The sequence below is a fragment of the Cygnus olor genome, chromosome 2, assembly GCF_009769625.2.
Source record: "Cygnus olor isolate bCygOlo1 chromosome 2, bCygOlo1.pri.v2, whole genome shotgun sequence".
Taxonomy (NCBI): Eukaryota; Metazoa; Chordata; class Aves; order Anseriformes; family Anatidae; genus Cygnus; species Cygnus olor.
The window spans coordinates 43,809,662-43,834,016 of record NC_049170.1 but is presented as its reverse complement, the minus strand read 5'-3'; the positions used below and the strand labels follow the sequence as shown (position 1 = coordinate 43,834,016).

The 24,355-nt window shown below is 37.7% G+C and overlaps 1 protein-coding gene across 1 annotated transcript in view; it reads left to right on the top strand.

Annotated features, from left to right (window-relative positions):
* OSBPL10 (oxysterol binding protein like 10) overlaps positions 1–24,355 on the top strand; it is a 115,505-nt gene that overhangs the window by 50,322 nt on the left and 40,828 nt on the right. Inside the window, 1 exon segment of the mRNA XM_040550450.1 lies at positions 15,217–15,427. Coding sequence (XP_040406384.1) covers positions 15,217–15,427 — 211 coding nt within the window.

The following is a 24,355-nucleotide window of genomic DNA, read 5'->3' as shown; positions in this document are numbered from 1 at the left end:
AAGGTTGAAAGAGACATTTCTGACCCCTCTGAAATGCGATATATGCTACAGCTTGTGGTATTCTCCAGTAGACTAGTCATTGGCATATGTTCTGAACATCTGGTGCAGTGAGATCTAGATTCCACAGGGCCTCCACCAGTGTGACATCCATTTTACGTGCCAACGGGCAGTTCCAGAATTTGGAAAGGGCAGCTTTTTGGCAAGATGACAGTCCTGCTGCTTCTTGCAAGTCCTTTGCTGCATATTTAAAATCATTACCTTTTGTTTCCTATGGGACTTATGCAACTAAGTTCTTTGTTTCCTCTAGAAATGTGTGTTCCTTCTACTGTATGAAAATACCATTGCGAGCATGCTGGAATTTCCTTCTAGCTGTTCAGCAGCATTGGTGTGATTAGTTGCTGTCCTTGTAGACAAAAGGTTAATTTAAACCATACAGTAACAGGTGAAATTAATTGATATCTACTGTGGCAGTTTCTTTGGGGGCTATTTCCTTTGTCTATAGAAGTGTCATCTCCTAAAGTTGTTTGTTCTACCTTAAGTTAGTATTGCAAAGATCAATAAAAAACATGTCTCCTTAAGGGATGAATGGGTTTCTTAAATCTGTGATCAGGCTAGTACCTTCCTAAGGAGTAAATGTGGATGTGCTTATAAAAAAATTACAGTACTATAAACCAGTAATTATTAAATTGCATAGAGTAAAGGTGAATACTTTTGTGTTATGTGAATAACACAAAAGTACATTTGAGGTCATTAAGAATGCATACAGGTTGCACCTTTCTAAACTGCACCTTGTTCTGTGCATTTGATTTTGTATTCAAGCAAAGGTGGAGTCATCCTGGATACCAGATACACAGTCAGGGAGAATTAAGGTTGCTATGGGAATCACAGAACAAATGTTCTTCTAAATTACACCATTTGTCCATGTGAGTTATTTCAAGAGTGAACCTGCTTTGTTGTTTCTGGGTGTTGTTTTTTGTTGTTGTTCCAAATCTGAAAAATATTAATGATGTAAACAGGGCCTCTTTTTATTAAAATTTTCTCAGACTGTAGTTTAGTAGTAATTGAAAATGTGCAAAGATGATCATTTTCAATCACTTAGTAAATAGCATTTTCTAAGTTCAGGATAATACATGTATGATAGCTACATTTAGAGGCTGCTGCAGCATTCATTTTCTTAAGCAATTGCAGAGAAACTAGGATTACTATTTGTGGTTATTAGAGCATTTCATTAAATGTTAACTAAATGGTAAGCTTCCAAAGGAGCTTGAGAAATAAAATTTGAAGGAAATTCAATCTCCAACTTCTGCATGCCTTCAAAACTCTCAATTAATTTTGTAAATAAAAACAGAATTCACCTGTTCTGTGTGAAATAGAGCAGAGCGTATATTTGCCTACATTTTGTAAAGCTACCAGGCAGTTCTCTCACTCAGATAATGCATTAGTTTCAATTTCGAGTTGACAGTTTGAAAATGAAGCTTTGAAGAAAACACGCTTCTGCAAACCTTATTTTTCAGATTAGAGGATCACATTTCATGGCTGCTTGTTTAGTGGCCTTACAGTGCAGGTTTCTGGCTGGCTGGTGCAGCGATGATCTTCACAGCAAACCCTTAACACGACAAGGTGCACTTAACTTCTGCAGCTGTGTTTATAATGGGTAGGACTGCTTCCAAAATACATGGGCTATTTTGTTAACCCACATTGAAGCACTGTTTTTATTAAATTAAGTCGAAGACATTTTTGAGTGTTGTTAGTGGTAACACATGATAGTGTAATATTAAGTGGCTACCCAAGTTTCAGATATTATGTATAGAAAGCACTTAAATAATTGGTGTCCAAGAGAAAGTAACCATAGAAATGTCTCATATTTTGTGTGCTATTCTGTTTACATTATTATATACATTTATGTAGGGACTTATTATAATCTTCAAATCCTTGTATAACAACCAGAGTGCTATATGCTACACTTAAAAATACTGAAAACATTTTGATTTTACAACAAATAGAAAATAGTAAACACTATAGTTCTCATCTGTTACTTAACAAAGACCTGATAAGCAGCTTTTGCAACACGTCCTTATAATTTCCCTCACTAATGCTTGGCTTTCAGGTTTTGAATGCTTTTAAAGCCTTGTGTATGTTACATTGAGGCTTTTAAGGAGCTGCTTGCCTGCTTCTTGGTTGCAATCCCGATTTCTGACAATTTTTTAAAAATATAGTTCATATCCCTTATGACTAATAACAGTTAATCCAGCAGGGTAAATTGAACTCTGTCTGCCTGAATTTGATACACGCTCCTTTGTAGCTTTGTGTTTCAGCTACTAGATGTATACCTGTAACTGACTGAGGACATATAATATAAAAATGGTTCACATATTTGTCTCTGGCTCAGGAAACATTGTCTTACATCCTTGTACATATTGCTCAGTGTGTTCTGATGATGATGTCTACTCTGTTCTGGGCTGACTGCTTGCAGTTTTTCCTCACAGAGATCCCCAGTTATCCAATTGCAATTTTATTGGTAGGTCTATGCTGGCAGACACAAAGCACATGAATTTGTGTAAAAGTTGCTGTATAAATGTGATTTGCCCATATTACAGTACGTCACAAACTGGCTCAAAACCATGGCAATGTATGTTGAATCACCTCAGTGATGTGAAGTTACCGATGTCAACTTCAAACCAGCTGACAGCCTGCTTTGGGATGGTGGGAAAAGTCAAAGGGTGGATTTGCAGTGCTTTGTCTCTGCATCACAAGCCAAAGGAGTACACTTTATCCAAGGCTTCCCCTATGGCCCAGGAAAAGCACGATTAGATAGCGTTGATAGTAACAGTTCACTTGCTTTTCAGAAAACATGAGCTGAACTGATTGTAAGATGGGGAAGTAATACCTACTTTGATTAAAACTGAAGGTCATTCCACTGTATACTGTGCATGTGAGAGTTGTTTAAAGCATACTTCATGGTAGTTATAAGCAAATCTAGTTATCTTCTGGCACAGTGGCTCCCCAGATTATGAAAGTGAGGTGGGATGTGACAGAAATAAAATAAAATTTTATTTTGCACCTACTACAGGCTAGGTAGCTAACTGGGAGGGGAGTGAAAGGAAGTTAAATTAAGGATAGATGAGAAAGGGAAGCGCTCTTAATCCCAGGGTCATGGGCTTGGGCCCCACGTTGGGCACCAGTGGGATGCAGTCCTTCTTGAACTGATCGAACATGGGCTTCCCATACGCTGCTGAAGGACAGTAGTTCTTCAACAACTGCTCCAACATGGATCCATACCATGGGGTCCATCTGTCAGGAGCAAACGTCTCCAGCATGGGTCCCCCATGGGCGGCAGCTCTGACCCGGGGCCTGCTCCTGCAGGGGCTCTCCATGGGCCGCAGCCTCCTCCAGGCCACATCCACCTGCTCCACCGGGGGCTCCTCCACGGGCTGCAGCGTGGAGATCTGCTCCATGTGGGACCCATGGGCTACAGGGGGAGAGCCTGCTCCACCAGGAGCCTCTCCACAGGCCGCAGGGGAACTGCTGCTGTGTGCCTGGAGCACCTACTGCTGCACTGACCTTGGTATCTGTGGGATTATTTCTCTCTACATTTTCTCACTCCTCTCTCCCAGCTGCTGTTGCCCAGCAGTTCTTTTCCTTTCTTAAATCTGCTCTCTCAGAGGCACAACCAACGTCACTCACTGGCTAAGCTGTGGCTGGAGCTGGCTCTGGTCTGACATGGGGCAGCTCCAAGACTCTTCTCACAGAAGCCACCCCCGGCAGTCCCCATGCTGTCAAACCCTTGCCAAATAAGCCCAATACAGACACACTGGAAATCTCCATCAGAAGTTTGGAGAATTGCTTATATGCCACACTGGGCTACTCTGTATGGCCATAGGTGAGTTTATATATTCTGTGGTGGAATGAGATACATTTTTTATTTTATTTTTTAAATCCAGTGTTACATTCGCTAGTGATGTGTTCTGAGACAGAGCTCCCCACTCAAAAATCCACGTGTTGAAATGCATAATTTATAATCCAGTGAAATGTGGCCTCTTATTTTCTGAAGACTAATCTTACTCAAAGTACAAAAAATTGCTTATCTCAATAACATGCTATACAGTGGTGAACTAATAGCATTTTTCTGTGGTTGCTGATGGTGACTTAATGACTAGCAGCAACCTTTTAGGTGTTCTTTTGAATGCTTAATACTCACAAATGTACCTTAATTGTCAATAATCAAAATATGCTTTCCAGTTCTGTGCTATAGCTATTAACTGCACTGAAGTAATCCTTCTGAAATGTAAGAAAAACTGCTGTTCGGAAGAGCTCATAGAGTAATGTACTTGTGAGTAACATTTTAATCACTAAAACTAATGACTTTACTTGCAGATATTGAAGTAATCCTTATATTAAAATTAAACAATCTAATTTTCTACAAGAAGCTTTTCAGAAACCGTGTTCTCAGTGCTGCATTCTGTGGTTTAAAATACAACAATGTGCTTCCTGCTTGGCTGGATGGCAGCCAGTTGCTGTCCAAGATTTACTTGAAATTGCAAGCTCTTTCCTTTTGCTTCTCAATTTTTGGTTCTTGATCCCTGGGAGCAACTCAGAGGGAAAAAATCCCACCAACCTTGGCAGGCATTATGTGCTTTTTCTCTTCTCTGTGCCTTACCACAAGATCCCTATACCCTGCTCCCCTTGAGTCATCTTTAATAGCAAACGTAAGTCTAAATAAGTGACTATTAAGAAGCAAATGCTCAAGGAAAGAGCTTGTGAGACATGGTGGGGAAACACAGCAGTTACTAGTCGTGCTTTGGTACAAGCCTTTTGCAGGCAGCAAATGGCATGCATTACCTGCACATGCATGGAGTATCCCCAGGGAGCTCTAGTACAACAGGCAAGTAAGAAAACCAGTTATCTCCTGCAAAAAATAGATGCTGATCCCCAGACTGCTCCCTCCAGTGGCAAAATGACCAGTGCTAGATTGATACTCAGCACTTGGAGGGGGAGAGAAGAACAGCCTACTCACCCTGATTTGTGGAGACAGACTCTATCAATGAGCAGTACTTGTCTGCATAATGCTTTTTCACTTGGGTTTTTATTACAGGAGCCAGATCTTAGATCTTAGTCAAAACAAAACAAAACAAAAAAAACCTTCTCATCTGAAGACTTGCTGCTTGGCTCCATGAAAGAGTCTGAAGACAGCTGACAATCAGAGGAATTTTTTCTTCCAGTGTTTCAGTGCTGTTACAGATTTCATACGCTCTTTAGTGTTAGATCTGTTAAGAAAATCCTGGCTTTTGTTCTGAACAGAGACATGCTTTTGTGAGACAGGTGGCTAGGTCAGCTTCTTCTCTTGCTGGTCTGTTTTAAAGCATTGAAGGAAAGGAAGTGGTTCCTCATGCATACCTGAATTGCACCAGTCTGAGAATTTCTCAGGAAAGTGGATTACTTTCCCTCCTTCAGTCTTGGAGGGAATGTTTAAAGCTTCCAGATAGATCTCCAAAAAAGACCCTTTGTCCCATCTTTCCTCTCTCCCTCCATATCCACAGAGCCCTTACGGGCTTAAAAAAACCAAAAACAACAACAAAAAAAAAAAACTACGAAGACCTCCAAAATACAGTCTGATTATTGTAGCTGTGTAACTAACAGCAAGGGAGCTTGAAAGTGTGGCTAGTAATTTACTGGACAGTAGGCCAATGAGTAAGAATTCTGTAGATCATCAATGAGTAATGAACACTGCTTTCAAAAAGTACAGTGATACTATCTTGTAAGGGTATGCAGCAAGTGTCCAAGTTGCAGAATTTAAAGTTATGAAACAGGAATTGAATGCATAGTGCTGACAGAGAGTGGAGCATAGGAGTATATGAGTAAATTAACCAGACAAAAGGTACATGTCAGGAGATGCTAACTAACAGGTGGCTGCTCCCTAGAGTGTAAATCGTTTGCTGAGGTCCCTGGAGAGCTCATGGCCCATGGTGAAGTGCTGATGGTGACCAGTGGAACAGCATCAGCATCAATGGGGAACAGCAGATTGGAAGCAGTAGCTAAGTAAAAGAAACAACCAATTCAGGCTCCCTGCTTCATACTGTGTTTTCTGCTGGTTGTCTTAGGCTCTGCTTTTAGAATCAGTCCTAATGACATTTGTTCCTCTGCTTCCTCACAAGGAACCACCCTGTGGAGTGCACTATGAGAAGACTGAGCAAAAAAAAAACAAAATAAAACCCCAAAGGAAATTATGTTTTGTCAGCTGAGACAATGAAGATATGTAGCAACTGGCTTTTCAGTTGTTCCCTTAACAGAGATTATGTGGATTTCTGGTTAGGGAAAAAAGAACAGAATAGCAGATGGTGGTAGGGAGGCTTTTTTTCTCTTTTTTTTTTCTTTTTTTTTTCTTTCTCCTTCTCCAAGGGAAGAAATAGAATTGTGAAAGAAGAGGCAAGAATTGAAAAGGAAATGTGCCCTGGTGCTTAGCTGCCACCCTGATTGTCAGAGGTATAGTTCTGTTAGTTCTGTCACTTTTTGTGGCTCTGTCTGCAAATTACATGCCAAGTGAAAATTAACTTGCTCCTTTGAAGCTTCATTGATAGGATGTGTGTGTCTAAGCCTTAATAACTATTACATAACAGAGTCATTCCAATTTTACTGTTCATTGTTTGCATCTTTAAAATAATTGAGGTCAAGCCGGTTGCTACCCTGAGGTGACAATAATAGAGAATTACATGCTTTTTCTTTGTAATGGGAGGGAAGGAGTAATCAAGAAAGGACAATTGATATGGACGTCATTATCTGGTTCCATCTTTCCAAGATGCTTTCAGAGTATCTCACTTAGTGTTCTAGGATGTTTTCATAAAATATTTTTTCTCATTAACATAGTGATGTTCACAGAGGCTACTGTGTGTCTTCATCCAGACTGAAGCTTTTTGGATAGACTTCCCTTCTGTCCGCAGCTCAAGGAGGCCCTTTTTGGTCAAAACTTTGGGTTTTACTGTAAGCGAAGTGTACAAATCTGTTATTTCTAGAGTAAGCATGTTTGTGGTCATCTGGTCTTGTACGTGTTTCCACACTAGACATTTTCAAAGCTAAAATGCAAAATACTCCTTATAAGAGATCAGTGTTGTAGATTGCAGTGCCTTTAGCAACAACTGCTGTGTATATCTCTTTCACTCCAGTTATATATTAAGCTCTAATTTGCCTTCCTAGTTTGCATGCTATTGATGGAATCCTATTAAAATATTTATGGGTGTGACTTTACTGAAGAAAAGGGGGAAGCCTATAAATCCCTATCAGGAAATCTCTTTTGTCAAGTAGTAAGATGCATGTATTGAGTGACCTTGAGGAAGTCAGAACGCTTTTCAGAAATTAAGCCCAAGCAAAAATTATCTTGCTTTGCTGTGGTTAGGTATTAATGCTTAACTCAAAATAAAAATGCATTAAATTAGAGGGAAAAAAACACCTTTTACTGCAACCATAGAAGTTATCTTAATTTGAGAGACTTTTCAATAGGAGAGGTGTACCTTCTGAGCTGGTGATTGACAGCACTGAATTCTGTAGATGTGGTTGGAAGCAAGCTAAAAAAAAACAAGTGCTTTTTATTAGTCTTTTTTTTTTGCATGTATGTTTATGCTCTTTCTCTTTTCAGAATAGTTGAAAGTAGGAAAGCTTCGAGGAAATTCTGTGTGGGAATTGTGAGCTCGTGTTGTATTGTTGGATGATATGTGAGATTAATGGCTAGTATGGTTACTTTGGTGACATTGGAGTTCCACATGTTTGTCTTATATGTGCCAAGTACATATCAAAATGAATCTGTTACGCTTTGGTATATATTAGTTGTCTGTTTCAGCCTTTAATGTTCATATGATGACAGTTCATATTGGTGATATCTGGGTCAAGATTGTTGATATCTAGGTCAAGCAAGAAATCCTTGCTCAAGGTCAGAATCAATGACTGTGTTAGGCTTATGTGGCAACCTAATGAATTGGGTTTGCAACGATTTAGAAGGTTTTTATTTTTTCTGTGTGGACTTGGTTCTCTTCCTTTACACATCTGCTTTCTCTTTTAAGAAAAGCAGTGTTTTATATTAAACAAAAGAGAAACAAACAAACAACAACTCTGTGATATTTGCTTTTTTAAAAGCAAGAACCAAGGTCTTGACTCCTATCACTTATGACCTATTCAAGGTTGGTTTCAAAAGCTGGCCTCTACTTGTGTCTTTTCCTGATGGCTTTCAAAATATTTTTCTTGTGTCACAATTCTCTAACAGCAAGAAACTAATATACCAGAAAGTATTTGTGTATGTGTGTGTGTGAGAGAGGGAGAGCAAGAAATCATGTTTTCATATAACAACAACAAAAAATAATGAAGAAGCATGTTGGCTCTTTCCTTGCCTTTGAAGACAGTAAACCTCTCAAAAATGCAACTTGACTTAGGGTTGGTAAGAAAGTGATTTGTGTTGCATTTCTGTTACTATTTAGATGTCCAAAGCTTTTCCCACAAAAGTTGTTTTTTTTTTTCACAGATGCTTTCTTTTTCATATTAGCATTGTATTTATTTTCTGAGTTTTCTTTATGATTGTTTTCAACTTGCATACAGTCAGCAATGGAAAGGTTTTAAAAATAAAAATTACTGCATTAAATCTTCCAGAGGAAATGCCCAGAGGTAACTAGGCAGACAATGTGCTGCTAGTGGTGGTATTACTGACAGCCCATGCAGAGAATAGTAAAATTGAGAAAGAGTGGTATTAACTGATAGAGCTAAATGTGTCCTTGATGAATGATTTCTAGTGTGTCACAACTTGACAACATAGAATTTCTGTGGGTTCTTAGTGCTGTTAAAAGAATATTTTCCTTCTCTGGAGTGTTTTGGATTTTTTTTTTTGTTGTACACATGGGTAGGAGTATTGTAATACCTACTATAAAATGATTCAATATGTGTGAAGATCAGTTCCAAAAAGGAAAATTGCACATGCTAAAATTCAAATTGCTCATGTGTATATCAGATGATGTATTCAGTCCTGGGAAGGTCTGAATAATATTCCTCAAGTTATATATTCCAAAGAGAGGTAGGAAGGTCTCTAGTATTTAAATCTTTATAAATGAAAACAGGTTTGATGACACTGTTTTCTTGCTACACTCTGTATGGCCTGTATGAGGAGGGGAGAGAATGTTTGCTTACCCTTTTGAGGTAATACAGCTGATGACATTCTTCCTTTGCTTCGGGGAGCTTGAAATCACTGTCTTAGGATGCCCCTGAGAACACTGTGAATCGGGCAGTTTTGTAAATGGCATAAAGTTGTTTTTTGCTTTAGGTTGTTGTGATGTGCTGCTACTTTGGAGAAGCCCTGTAAGATCAGTAATTGTAGAAATAAAGATGTTATGATTATCGTAATACCCATCTGGGCCAGACAAACAGACTTAGGTCTGTTAGTCCTGGAGATACTGAGCGTTTCCAATGTAGATGAAATCATGTCAAAGGCAGTCATATGCTCTTCCATTTGTGTGTGACTGTTCAGTTTTCATCCTTTTGAAGTTCCAGTTTATCTTTGTTCTAGGATAGGAGGAAAAAAATCTTTAAAAAGAGTTTATTATTAGATTTCATAATTGGGATTTTCTCTCTCTGTAGTTTCAGAAACAAATTGAAACCTTAAATCAAAATTGCTATTCAGGGTTCTAATATGATTTCTCTGTTTGGGAAAGATTAATATATCATCTAGTATGTTAACAAAATATTGAATTACTGTAATTCTTCTTTTAGCACAGAAATAACACCTCAATTTTTCTTGATTATTTCTTAAATTAATTTTTAGTTGCTAATTTTAGCTAATTTACAGTTTGAAAGACTCTTCTGCTTAATGTGTCTGAAATGTTCTGGATTTGCAAAGAAATGCATCTCAAAACCTTTTCATGCCCATAATATGCTGTATGGGTGACCCTGAGAACAGAGTCATTTCTGCTTACCGATTTGTTCGGGATCTCGTTACGTAACGGTATGGTACCATATAACATTGGTAGCGTGTTCACAAGAGGAAGATCCAGGAGGTGGAATTCCAGCTGCAAAGGAGTAGTTGGCAGTTGCTATAACTGGGGTAAGTAGGGAAAGCAATCACGCAAATCACACAGATGGCTGTGCTAAAAGGTCTGCATCTCCTTCAAACTTCAGGAATAACTGTTAATAGGAAACACATAATGTGGTCTACTTGCGCTCTCCTACTGCAAGCTGAAGATGGCTAAAAGGAGTAAGCCATGCACATGAGCTGGTCTATTCTTAGCCTGAGGCTTCCTCTTACCAAATATTCTTCACTTAGGTAAATGCAGCCCTACTAAGGTTAGATATATGCACACGCAATTCATTTATTGCATGCAGTCCTGATAGTTCTTTCAGTTTTTCTATTTTGTACCTAGCATCAGGTTATATCTGTGAAGTTTGAGTGCATTCATGGAAATATATGGTTTCTGTCTCATACTATGAGAAACTCTTTACAGGTGAAGAGGGATTGCCAAAGCTGAAACAAGAGTGGAAAGGGAAGTGAACTAAGATTTGGTGAGGAGGCAGGGGCAAATAGTCATAGCTACTATCAAAAGTAGAGAGGTACTGCTTTGAGCTGTCTATTTGCAAGTGAGAAGGGAAAACTGAACAGTACTGAAATAAACGTGGATCTCTACCAAGAGCAGAATCATACAAAATTAAGCAAGTTACGTAACTTTGGAAAAGGAATGTTAAAATTTAAGTTTTCTTAAAATCAAAGCTCTTCATTCTGCTTTTGAAACCAGCTGAGAGATGTCACCTCCCCTCCTCCCAGTAAAGCCAAAAGCAGACCTGCAAAGTAAGGTAGAGGATAATGCTGTAACTGCGTGGCCCAGAGTCTGCCTTATTAAGGGGTAATATGTTTAAAGAGTTTTTTTCAACATGGTTTGGTATTCTTGTGTTAAATCCTCTTTAGTTTATTCTTTTTAGAGCAACCACATTTCAGGTCTTTAAAAATCTTTTGTCAATGACTCATTTACAAAAAATAAAGTGGCAAGCATCTAAAAAACATGCCGTTATTTTAATAGTATACCTTATTCCCTTTCCCTTGTGCCACAGAGAATTGTTCTGTGGGTCTCCAGAGAAGGGGACGTTCTTCCTTTTTGTTCTGTTCGTGCAGTACCTTAAACAAATGGTTCTGATCAACATTTGAGCAGTAAATGCTCGTCAACTTCTAATGCTTTGAATCCTACGGAGGAGCTGCTGTTCTTGGTGTCTTCTGCTGCATCGGGCACCTTGAACAGTTGCTTTTATCACAGCTATAATGTTGCATAGAAACATTGCCAGTGGGTAGCATGGAAAGGATGAATTAAAAAGGCCTCTTTAAAGCTAACTTTAGGTCAGGTAGAGAATTTTAAGACCCATAACAATACTTCATTTTTGGTAAAGGGAGAGTAAACAATTGTTTTTATTTACTTTTATCCTAAACTGGGAAGAATTTAACTTAGGCTGTAGAGCTTGGGGCTAGGTGCTAACTGCAAACATTCAGTCACTTTTTCCAAATGTTTCCTAAGCTTTGTGATCAGTTTATCTTATGTTCTTCTCTTAGATGTATAAGAATATATTTGCCCTTTAAGCAAGGGAGGGGAAAACGGAGATATTATTTTGGATTTTTATTTTCCTGTGGAAGCAAATCCTTGGAAATGTAAGCTGTTTCTAACAAAGTAAAACAAAAAAAAAAGAAAGTATGAAAAGTGATCGCACAGAGATGAAAACAAAATATTTCAGTTGCTTTGAAGCGTCAGAAAGGGTTTCAACTTCACATTCTTGTTCAGGATGGGAAAGGGAGGGAAGCAGTTTTTCATTCAATTGTATTGCACAGTCTTCCAGGGAGAATGTGATCCATCATCTCCCAGCCACACCTTCAGTTTGTTTTCCTGAGCCGTTTTTATAGGGGAGAAGGGAGGAACACTTACATGAGTGTGTGTGTCTGTGATGGTCTGGTTTTTGTTTTGGCTGTGAAGGGACCCTCTGTCTGTGCTCTGGAGCCCCAGGTACATGGTGTGTGACTTCTCAAAACTGGAGCACGGCATGAGGTTCCGGCAGTTCCTAAAGGTGCTTATCCTGTGGCTGCCTTTGTCGTACTCCGTCTGATTTTCTTTTCTGACAAATGGAATTAAAATTGACGGTGCACATCTTACTGTAAAAATCTGCATAAGATTGATTTTTTTTTTTGGCAATAACCTGAGAGCACAGCTCCTCCCAGTCTTCCTGGATTTTGCAGTTACTTCACATATATATACTCACCAAACCTATAACACTTGGTTTCTTCTAAAGCTTTGGCCTCTGTTTTTAAATGCTAACTGTTAAGATCTCACCATTTTAATCTTCAGCAGCGTATTTAACTATGTTTGTTATGTAGCTTCCTTCAACAGCTTTTCACTTAATTCTATTATAACTTGTTTGCAAGGATGGGTATTTGCATCTTTGAGTTGAGTTTCCATTCTTTCTTTTCAAGTGCACTCAATATGCACTTTTTCATTGGTATACTTACCGCAGTGTAGGGAAGCTATGGGAAGCATACCAGGCTTCAAAAAGACAATAATAATAATAATAAAAAATCATGAAGTTCATCATACGCTTTTCACATTACAGTAGGTTGTTTACAAATTTGTTGTTTACAAAGTGTTAAGACTTTTTTTTTGAAAGCTTTTGAGAAACTCAAGTGTAAACCTGTAAGGTTTTTTTTTTTTTTTTAGTGAAATTATTCTGTTTAGGAAGACATTATGCTTAAAATAGTTTACTTAAGAAGGAGCATCTCAGGATCTTGAATTTTCTGGACTGCATCTAGCTCGCTGTTATAATTGAGCATTTTAGCAAAACAAACCACCTTTTATCACTCTGTGACTTTACAATGTGATATCTTTCATATCTGTAACCAGGTTATAAATTTCTTGTGATCATACAGTGTCGCACTAGCCTCCTCGTGTGCTCTGAGCTGGCTGTGTTATTGTTTGCCTGTATTAGAGAAGAGAAGATGACCGCTGTGTTACGTGCTGCATAGGTGCCCAGTCCAAAGTGCCTTCTTTGAAAAGCTTTCTTCAGGAATTTAATCTAGAAATTGTTGCATTAAAGAAAAATCCACATTGTTTCATGAACCTTGTAATAATTAAGCCAATATATTTTGGGGGTCAGTGAGCTGGTACAGGAACACTGCAGTTAATGTGATGGATCGTGTGGTAACTGTGATCAGCGTTGACATTCTGTAATCGTGGCCGCATATGAGGTTCATTTGAATCGCTGAAGGAGTTGGACTTTGATTTATCTCTCACCATGATTAGAGCTTGAACTTTAGCTGTGAGATTGAATTTGCATGCTTCATAAACCTATTAAACAGTGATCTTTTTGTTTTCAAAGCATGTGATCTTCAAATAGCAGTTTCTTAGATTATGTAAAAAACATCAGATTTAGCAAAATAGACTATCAGAGAAGGGGAGGAAGAGAGATGTAATAAGAAGACAATCATGGAATAACCTTCATGTTTAGCTTAAAAATCCCACTCTAGAAACACACATAAAAAGAGAGTGTATTTCTGCCCCCCTGCCCTGCCTGGCCCTCCAGCCCCTTCTTCACATTGGTTGGAGTTTGGGTGGAATAGCTGGCACATGATATCATCTTTCTTTATTTTCTAGGAAGCTGGTTTTTAGGGTGCTGCAAGCTTTTGAGAATATAAAAGGACCTTTCTCTTGCATCATTCTGGCAAGAGGATTGGTAGGTTATTTCTGCTTCATCCGCCTTTTAGGATCATAAGCCTGTGGTTGTACTGAAAATAGAAAGATTCGAAAATGAGATTTTTAAGAGAGGTAAGACAGTTCAACACATGGCAACCGTTATTCAGCATGGACTCCCACGGGTAATTGAACTGTGGGTTTATATTGATAGATCTTGCACCTGCAGGAGAAAGGGATACTAAGCAACTCTGTTCTTGTTAACTGAGTTTTCTGTCTGGTAGTATATATCCTTTCTGCTATATCTCGCCAAAGGGTATAGAAGGGAAGAAGTGTGATGCTGCGTTATTGGAGAAAAATTGCAATGTCTTAACCAAAGTAATTAGATGGTGTGGATCTTCTCTGTAATTGAGTGAAAGCTTGATATTTGGGAGTTGGATGTAAGTACTTTACATTATTTGACAATAAGAGATTTGCAATCTTGTGTTTAAAATCAGCTTTGTGTGACCATAACTTGTTTTTTTTAGGGTGTCTGATCAGTAGACAAACTTGTAGAAATAAAACAATACCACTTCCAGATGTCAAGAGGGTTGACACAATTCTCAAATTATTCTTGAGATAAGATATATAAACTCTGGCTCTTTAGACATAAGCTGTATATATACATAAGTCAGTACATTAAAGAGAAGGTCCAGAATTAATTTGAGTTTTGTCTCAAATGTGTATGATTATAGTTACAGGTATGATTATTTCAAAGACACTCCCAAATGTGGTGTGGTACATGAAGGTGTTTTCTTACCTTAAGGAACGGTAAGTATGAGAGAGGCCCATCATGTGCATGTATAATTTACTAAAGGCTGTAAAAACAGAATTTTTAAACATCTTTTTCTTTAAGTTATGGGAAGGATTTTGGGAAGCTTGCCAGTTTATTTAAAGAACAGCCTGCTCATACAATGTTTTTATCTGCTCTACAAGCGTGCATTTTATCTTTGTCTGGTTGGTTCAAATCTAGAAACAGATTAACTTTCTCCCTGACAGCTGGTATTCATATCTGATAGTAAATAAGTATTCTAAGTTGCATCCTATGGTAACGCCTGTAAACTTCCAAGTCACCTTATTTTTTAAAAATAATTCCTTACCAATGCTTGAGAAATTAAGAATGTTTGTTCTTAAACTGCGATTAGATGTATCATGTAGGAAAGGAAGATGGATGCTGTATCTTCTGTGGGTGTCTCAGGTCATGTACCTAGGAAAGAAAATCCAAGTCTAAATTAGTAGCAGAGAAGGAAGTAGAATTTTCATATGTTTCCTTATGAATACTTCCAGAAAGTACGAGTCACTATTACACCTACTATGAACCTAATACTTCAAGAGACTTTAGAGATTTTCTCTAACATAGTCTTGACATTTTCACAGGTCGCATCATAACATTAACATTCATTTCTTGTTCTTTACATTTAGTCACTGTATCAACCTGTAGGAATTTAACAGCTATGTAGTGATATTTCCTATGACATCAGATGTTTTTGCACCTTTACAGATGATGAGTCAAGTTGAGGGACAACAGAAGAATCTTGTACAAGCCATCGAAGCTCTCCCAAGTTCTGGACCCCTTTCTGCCTTGGATCAGGACTTGCTGCTTTTAAAAGCTACCTCTGCTGCCACCCTGAGCTGCCTTGGAGAATGCCTGACTCTATTACAGCAAAGCATGCATCAAGTGGGCCAGCACCATAACAGGACACTGTCATCAGGTGAGCACAAGTGCTCTTGGGTATTTTTTTATGTGCCTTAGGGTTTTTTTTGTTATGATACTGAAGAAGGCAAAATGAACCCTTCCTCAAAGAGGAAGTGAGCAGTTGGATTGAGCAGCTTGTAAGCTTTTGCAGCATCAAGTATCAGCATTTTTCTCTTAGCCTAAAAAAAGCTGCAAAATGTTGAAATTGGAAAAGAGGAGAAAAAGGTGTTGTCCTAAGTCTTCACAGGGAAATCAGGTTTTGAAGACAGCAAGACAGGGAGGGGGGAAAAAAAGTGGCATGGAGAACAGATAGATAAGCCTGTGCTCTTAATGACAGTGCAGAACCTGCTTGGTATTTTTATGTAGAGATTGAAATCACAATACAGATGTGTTTGATAAAATGCAATGTTATAGTGAAAAATCATATTTCTAGATTTTTACATAGAAAGATCGATCCTGCTGAGGTAGATTTATTCCAGTCAGTGGTTTTCTTTAAGTCTGGGAAGAGATCTCCATGTTTCTATTAAAAAAAAAAAAAAAATTGGCGGCAAATTTTTATGAGCCTAAAAAGTCAAAACTGTGTGATTCTGCATTGCAGGCATGAACCTCCCAGTCCTCATGCAGCTCAATTTTTTTAATTCACATAGTTCCAGGACTCTATCAGTAATATAGGAAGTTAGACCTTTCTGAAAGGATGGTCATTGTTTTCCCAGGGACAAACTGCACCGCCTAGTTTAAGCACAGGAGCAGGACATGATATAAGAGGAGGAGGAGGAGCAGCAGCGAAAATGGGGTGGCTTTTCTGGAAATGGGGTGGCTTTTTATGTTTTTTGTAGGTAAATCAACAACAAAATCCAACTTCAAGTAGGCCCTTAAAAAAGAACAAAACACAAAGAAAAAAAACCACACACAAAACTACCCAAAACCAAGAAGACAAAACATTCTTACTTGCAGAAAGTTTATTACAGGGCAGGATATGCCCTCTGGGCAGCTGAGACAACTGAGTAAGAAAAATCCTTCTGATGAATTCCCACTGTGGGGAAGATAGAAATGTGAAAGGGTCAGTTGAAAAGTAGGGAAATGACATTAAAAAGGCCCTTAGGAAGAAAAAAAAAAAAATACCAACCAACCAACAAACAAACCCACTACCACCACCACCACTAACAAAAAAACAAACCAAAAAACAGTTAAAAACTTTGATGTCTATACTATGGCATATTGTGACTTCCCTAATCCAGATTCTGATATATTTCAGAGAGTAAACGAACAACAACAACAAAATTCTGTATTCTGGTTTTAATTTAGAAAATGCAGAAAACTTGCACATATCTAAATAGTAATGATAAAGTGCCTTTAATTGAATTCTTTGATATAATGTCATTTCAAAAGAGAATGGGTTGGATCAAAGATGAAAAGCATCCTTCAAAGAAAAGTCACTTTCCAGTTTCAAAGTCCCTGGAGGTTGTTTTTCATGTCCATGTGATCTAAGTGAACTGTCAGAGATAGATGACTTGAGTCGTACATGCCCTTGAATCTCTGTCCAAGTAATCTTCTGTTAAATCAGTGCTGTGTTTTGACTCGATAATGATTTTTGCAGATCTGTGCACAATAGCAGGGAAAAACAAATATAACACTAGTGCTTGCTTAAAGGGGTTCCTTTTTTTTTTTAATCCCTTCTCCCTCTCCTAAAAAATGTTGAAAGCCACTATTATAAAGTACTTAATAAAATTTAATAAGTGTTCTTGTTTGTTTGTTTTCCCTTTAGACTTTAAAGTTGTACGAGAATTCTTTCAGGAACTGAAATTCTGTAGCACTTGTTCATATCAGCATCTTCAGTGTAACTGTGAGAACCCGAATACAAGCAGTTAATCCTTCAGTGTGTAGGTGTGCTTATTTGGTATGTAATTTAGAGAGAGGGAGACAGGGAGAGAGGGGGGGAACTAAAAGCTGCTGAAATATTTAGACTATTCTCCCTCAAAAATCTGTGAAATTATTACTTTTTTTCCTTTTCTTTTCCCCAGGACTTGTTATGCAACACAGTTGCCTGAAAGAACCTGGCCTGAAAGTCTTGATTACTGATTTTCCTACACAGTTAATCTTGTTCAGGCGTACTTTGATGGACTTAACGTTTCTGCTGAGTCGGTAGAGTTTCAGAGTCATCAAAGCTGCATAAAGTCATACCTAATCAGACTAATGCCTTTAAGTAATCTAGCAAACTAACTCTGAGAGATGATATATTTCATTTTGATTCTGTGTCCTCCAGGTGAATTTTTTTAATTGCATATCCAGAAGGAGCAACCAAACGGTGACCTTTATTGTCACCTCTTGATACTGTCAGGTGAAAATGACTCGTTAGGTTAAAAGTCATATGTTCATCTGATAGAAAGTCTAAATCATCTTTCCACGGTGATGTGATGGCCTGGTTCAATATATTGCCAAATGTTTCCATCCAAGTGCCATCATTACCATCATTACCTGTTACATAGTGTCCAAGATTCTAGTTGAATAAATCCTGTGGGAAGGCAATGGGGGCAGGATCCTCAGGCTGTTGCACAGACAGACAAGGTAGGAATTTGATAACATACATACCTCCAGCCTCCAGTTCATGAAGGTGGTCCAACAAAGCAGAGCAGCACTCCCTTGTAGAGTGAGAGAAATAAGCAATGACTTAACTTTCTTAAATTTAACTTACCTTTGACTTCACCTTCCTTCAGAATCAAATGCTCATGCTATTATGTCCCAAATACCAAGAACTGCCAGAAGAGTAGATAGTATCTACTTTCTCCGTACCTTTACACTGCTTCTGTTCTTGAAGTCGTTATGGCCAGTTGTGCATGGATTGTTAACTTTTTCTCTGTGCACCGTAGGCCTTGTCATCTGAATGCTTCTACAGCAAGGACTTAAAGTAGCTGAGAGTTTCTGACAATACTTAGAGAATGCACTCGCAAAGATAGTTATTAAATAGCTACTATTTTAAACAGATTTGTAGACTGTAACTGTTTTTAAAAAATAAAAAAATGCTCCTTTCTTTTGAGGTAACTTTTTATTGTTTTGTTTTCCAGTAGTGTGAATAGATAGATCTGATCAAGTATCTAGGATTGTGTTAGGTCTTGACTTTTAAATATTTTATGACATGGTTTGGCGTGAAATAGTTTAAGGAAGACGTGATTTTGAGCTCTTCATGTTTCTCACAAGTTGTCAGTCTCATACCTCAAGTCTACAAGCGGTTATGAAGATTAAACTGAAATCTTCAATCTTTTTTTGAAGGGTAGTCAACACATGTTTTATTCCCACAGTAAAGATTCAAGGAAAGTTTTTTTGTGATTCGCTTTTTGTTAGTGCTCGATTTTGGAAGTGCATCAACAAGAACAGCCAGTGAAGCAAAAATTCTGTCTGTGTTTCTACTTTGGAGTAAAACAATGTCAAATTCATATCTAGCTGTCTCCATTAGAAGTATATGCATTGATCTCTGGCTAAATTCTTTGTAATTTTTTTCCTTATTTGAAAATGTGCTGGAGAAGGATATTAGCTGAAAGTATTGGTTACATACAGCGCGAGGTGAAAATGAGGGATTGCACCTATACTTATGAGTTTCATTGGGGTTTGGGATTTTTTTTTTTTGTAGGAGGAAGAAGCATTTCAAAGATTTTTCAGTTGGCCAAGGATGTCACCTAGTAGTGTAGTGTGTAGTATTTGCTAATCAGCATTAGCAAATGCTCATGTGCCTTGCAAGAGGATCAGATTTATTTGGCATGCAGACAGGAAGCAGGTGGCTTTTTAAATAAAAATGCAGTGGAGAAACCTTGTCTCTATGTAAAGCTTTAAAACTTTTGGTGTTACTTTTTCCCTTGTGTAGCCTTTGGCAGAAGAGTGTCTCTAAAGCCTGTTGACTGCTATGGTTAATGTCCTTCCTCCTGTCCCAAACTGAGAATGCAGCAAACTCAAGTAATTTGTTTTAAAGCAGATTTATCACCTTATGCTGTGTTTTAGGTCTGCTTTTTATTTTAATATCTTGGCAAATAGAATCCTGTCTTGCATTCAGCAGCCTGTGCAGATAAATCCTTTATTTGAACTGTTTCACGTCAGACATTCATTTACTGAATAAATGATGTCCCAGCCAGAAATTCCCTCGTATATTTTTAATTTACACATACCACTTTTCTGAAGTGTGTAATAGAATGTTTCTTTTTTTTTTCTTTGAGGAGTTATTTCTAGTTTACCTTTAAAAGACAACAACAACAAAAACACACGATCATCCTCACTACGTATTTTCTGAGGTTCATTTGGGTGTGCAAATGCTGCTTTTTAAATTTTTTTCTTCCATGGCAAGAAGTAGACTGAAAATGATTCTGGAGTCCTGGGGGGGGGGGGGGGATGTATTTGAACTTTATTTTACCAGATTCTCTGGTTCCTCCTTTTGAGAAAATAAATGTACAGGAAAGAAAATCTAGATGCTTTTAACTTGGAGATAAATGACAAATAGAAATTCTTCTGTAGTACAGACGGCAAGAGGAGAGAAAATTGTGCAGGGGAGTCCTCTTTCTTGCTCAGTGCCTGCCACCCCCAACTCCCCCCAGAATGCCTGGGGGCAGGAAAGGATGAGGAAAGAAGATGGGAGAAAAAAATCGTTATTACCTTTGTAACATACTGAATTCCACAGTCAGGTTCCCCTTAAATGCATCAGCACTAGATTTGCTTCTGTTGAGACCAACCAAAACAGTTTGCTGCTTTATGTATATGCTAATACATGATTCCTTATATGCTCTTCTTTTTTTTGAAAGACAGCATTATTTTCTAGTCCTTGCCCAGCATTTGCAAATACAATATTGTTCTTCTAATCTGAAAAACAGATGTGCAGCTTGCTGTTGCTCGTTGAGCCTGCTGTAAGATTCAGTAGAGTGACAAAGCTGTTGCATCTGTCCCTGGCCATGGAAGGAATACACATCTAATTTTGGCCTCTCCTTGAGGGCTAATGTTGAATTGTTAAGGGAATGTTTGTTACAGTGTATTGTAAGAGTTTTAGCAATAGATGTTAGGTTACAATTGTGCTGGGAAAAAATGTGGTGGTTTTTTTTTGTTAGTCTATAAGCCAACACCAGAGGACTTAAAAATAGAAAGGTTTTGTTGTAGAATTAGGGTAGGTGTTAAGCATGTTTCATGCATCAGTTATAGGAAAACATAGTTTGAAGGTACACCAGGTACCTAGAAAACTGGAATCAAAGAAAGAAAATGGTCTACACTGCTTAACTGAAAAAATCTACTCCAAACCTCCCCTTTGGGGATAATTTCCCTTCCTTCTGCTTTGTGCAACTGTGAAAGGGAAACCCATTTCTCCTGAGGGCACTTGGGTAGGATACTCTCTGTTGTGCCATCTGAAATAGATGTTTTTTTTTGAACTGTAGCATTGCTATAGGGAAAGGAGAGCAGGTTGTGGCTGGGTGCTGTACTTAGCTTGTGTAGAAGTGTTCTCTGTCTTGTTGGGGTTTATCTGCTGCCTGTTCATTGCAGTAGAAATTGGTGTCAAGGGGCTGGAAGACAGCTCATTTTTGGGTACTTTCTATGAGAGCTATAGTTTTGTGTATACATATATACTGAACTTCCAGGGAAATTAGGCCTAGTTTTTCTCCCTTGGAACCATATAACCAACATCATGCAGGTGGCAGAGATCTGGTTGTTTTTACTAATAGCGTATTTGGTACATCCTTTCCAATTTCTGCATAGTTTACTACAGAAACAGATGTTTTATTTTAATTGGTGTGGTGCTTTTTATAGTCATAAAGCAAATAATAAAGTAGCATTTGTGAATGTCTTTCTGGAGAACTTCTTTAGAATGATGGAATGCATCAAAGAAGAATTGAATTTACCTTTCAGTCTGCTGTCTTAGGCTAGGACTGAGAACAAAACAAAAATCTTACTTAAAAGCAGACAGTGACAGCAGTTTCTTCCCATTCTTAATGAACATTGAAGATTAAACTTTCTTTCTCATACTATATTTTTTCTTTTATTTTTTTCATGAAGTCTTTAGAAGAATGGTAATGAACTAGTGATAGAAAATCTAGTACACCATAAGGCAGTGAAGATGGCAATTCTGTTAGGGTGGATCATGTTATTTACAGATACCTGCTTAGGCTGGGGAAAGGAGGATAAATTCCAATAAAATACTTTGATTCAATAAGTAGATAACAACTACTTATACTATTTTGTGGCAAGTGTAATTTCTACTAGCACACATAAGACCATTTCTGTCATACAACTGATATGTGAGTGGAGTAGGAGTTGTGTTTTTGTGTCTTCTCAATTCCTCTGTGTAGAGGATTTATTCTGATCTTAACTTGATTTGAAGATTATTTCTAATGAATTCTCTCTTCACACTTTGCTTTTGTTTGGGAAGTAGGGGACTATATTGGGTATATGGCAACTCCCTTTGGATGAAACGAGAATGCAGATTTGCAGATTAAAGATTGTCAGATATTCCCTGATGGTACTTTGGAACTAGGCTTGGAAATTTTTCAACTTGTTTGGAGAGCTGACTTTTAATTTAGGTTTCTGTGGTATATGACTGTTTTTTACTGCATATGTCTGTTCTGCGGAGTAGTCTGGTTTCAGGCAGGCAGACTGTAATACAATGATTTTTCTCACATGAAGAGATGTTTGGGAAACAGATGTGGTATATCCTTTGGACCTTAACTCTTAGCCATCCTCGTGGTGTTGGCTAGATCCTAAGGTATAGTTAAGATCTGCTTAAAAAACTGATTAAGCTGACAAGGTATACTCTTCTGCAAGAGATAGCACTGCCCCTGGGACAGAAGGAAAAACACGCTTCCATAGTTCTAACAGATTCTATTTCTGTGAGAGGGTTTAAAACGTGGGGAGAAAAATGAAGAAGTAAATAGCCTTTTTACTAGGTGTGTTTGTACTGAAGAGCAAAACTGATGTAGTGTTTTTTAAAAAAATATGTAAATGATGGCTAAGTAAATGTTCACACTTGCAAATTTCCTCTGAAGCAAGGTGTTTATTCAAATGGCTTTTTCTTGTGGCTATTTACAGAAATGAATTTATTAAAAAAATATATTAATTAAAAAGTAAAGGCCAAATAGATTGTGTGTGAAGAGAGAAAACAGATAGCCCAAGGAAATGAGTGGATGATGTATTTTCAAAGAGTTGCATAAAGAGCAGTAAGTTCAATTTTTTTTAGTTTCTCTGTAATAGGAAAATAATGATAATAATTCACTTTTCAGCTGTTTGACAGGGAGAAACAGAAAAATAGACCAAGATAACTTACTGCAAAGTAATGAAGAATGAGAAGCATAGGTATGCTCCATAAAACTCTTTATTGAAGTGAAACAAGTTTTTCTGTTTTTTTTGTTCCCTCTCTGAAATCTGTATTAATTAACACCAGAAAGACAGAAATAAAAGAAAAAAGTTTTAGCAATGTACAGCCTTGTGAATTCCTCTCCAAGGAACAAACTTCTTTATTTGAAGTTTTCTAACTTAGTTTTATCCTTAAATGCTGAAGGTATGCTTCCTTCCTCCCATGCAGAGTGACAGTTCATTTGGGATCTGCCAGAAAAATCTTCAGATTATCCTCTGAATCAGACCTTGTTTTGAGGGATCTGTGGTTATCCTTTTTTCCTAATTGTTCAAGACCTAAAGAGCAAGCAAAATGAGCACAGTCACAGAACTCTTCATTTCTTGCCACATATACTGATATCATGTGTAGATTTAATTTCACTTTTGGAATGGGATAAGATGTTGGCTTCATGATATGTAAGACCAATGTGTATGGCCAGTCAAAGAGACTATTTTCTCTCTTGTGGTTTGCACAACTCAGTCTGGACTTTAAAACATCTACTGGCATAGTCCTCAGAGTTACTGTAACCCAAAAGCCTTTGCAGTATGTAAAAGTAAAGGCCTGATATGAGGGCCACAGAGATGATGTTCTTTCATCAGTGGGAAATTTGAGTCATTGTGTGAAATAGATACTAAAAAAAAAAAAGGAAAAGATGTGTTTTCTCCATTTTCTTCGATCTTTGAAAATCATTTTACATTATTTGCTTATTTAAAGGTTGGTGCCACACAATCACGCTAAGCAAGGAGACCCTGAAGCTTTATCATGCCATCATAATTTAGTGCCATTTTAGCTGACAGGAATGTTCTGTAATTATTTTATCTTTGGAATTTAGTAAGATTTCAGCTATAGGATTTGTGACCTATATTTAATAATACAAATATTAAGATATTATAACAGTACACAGCATTATCTCATCGGATCAAACCATTTATCTTAATTAGGAGGCAACCTCTGTTAACCACTGGTGATAAAGAAGGAGAAATTGCACATTCTTTAATGTAAATAGTGTTCATTGGGATCATCACAAAATGTTGGCAGTGATGAGAGAAAGAGATTCTCCTGGTGGCACTAATTGTGTTTTCATATACATATCATGGTAATGACTGAAAAGCTGCAATTTTCTTATCCATATCTCTGCATTTTATAACAGCATGTAATTAATAGCTGAAATTTAAGCCCTGTGCTGAGGGCTACTGATTTGAATGGTGATACTATGTTTAGAGCAGTGAGGAAGGAACTGTGCCTTCCTAGCTGATCGTTTTTTCTGTTATCTTCCCTAAATACTGGCCTGTCCTGGGAATCAGGTGTCCCCAGAAATAGAGGTTGTTCTGATGTCTAGTTCTGTTTGATTCTTATTTAATGTGTATCTTCCTAATGAGAACTCTTCCGAACTGTGGTCTTGGTACAGGTAAAACATTTTAGCACTGAATCTAGGAAGGGCTTTAGTTCTAGTACACTCAGAAATAAAGTACAGCTGCTAAGTGAAACTCTGATTTCAGGCAGAGTAAATGGGAGGAGTGGACAGGATATTACCTGAACTAGTCCTTGGACTGGGGTTTGATGCAAAAACTAAATGGTTAGGCACTCTTCTTC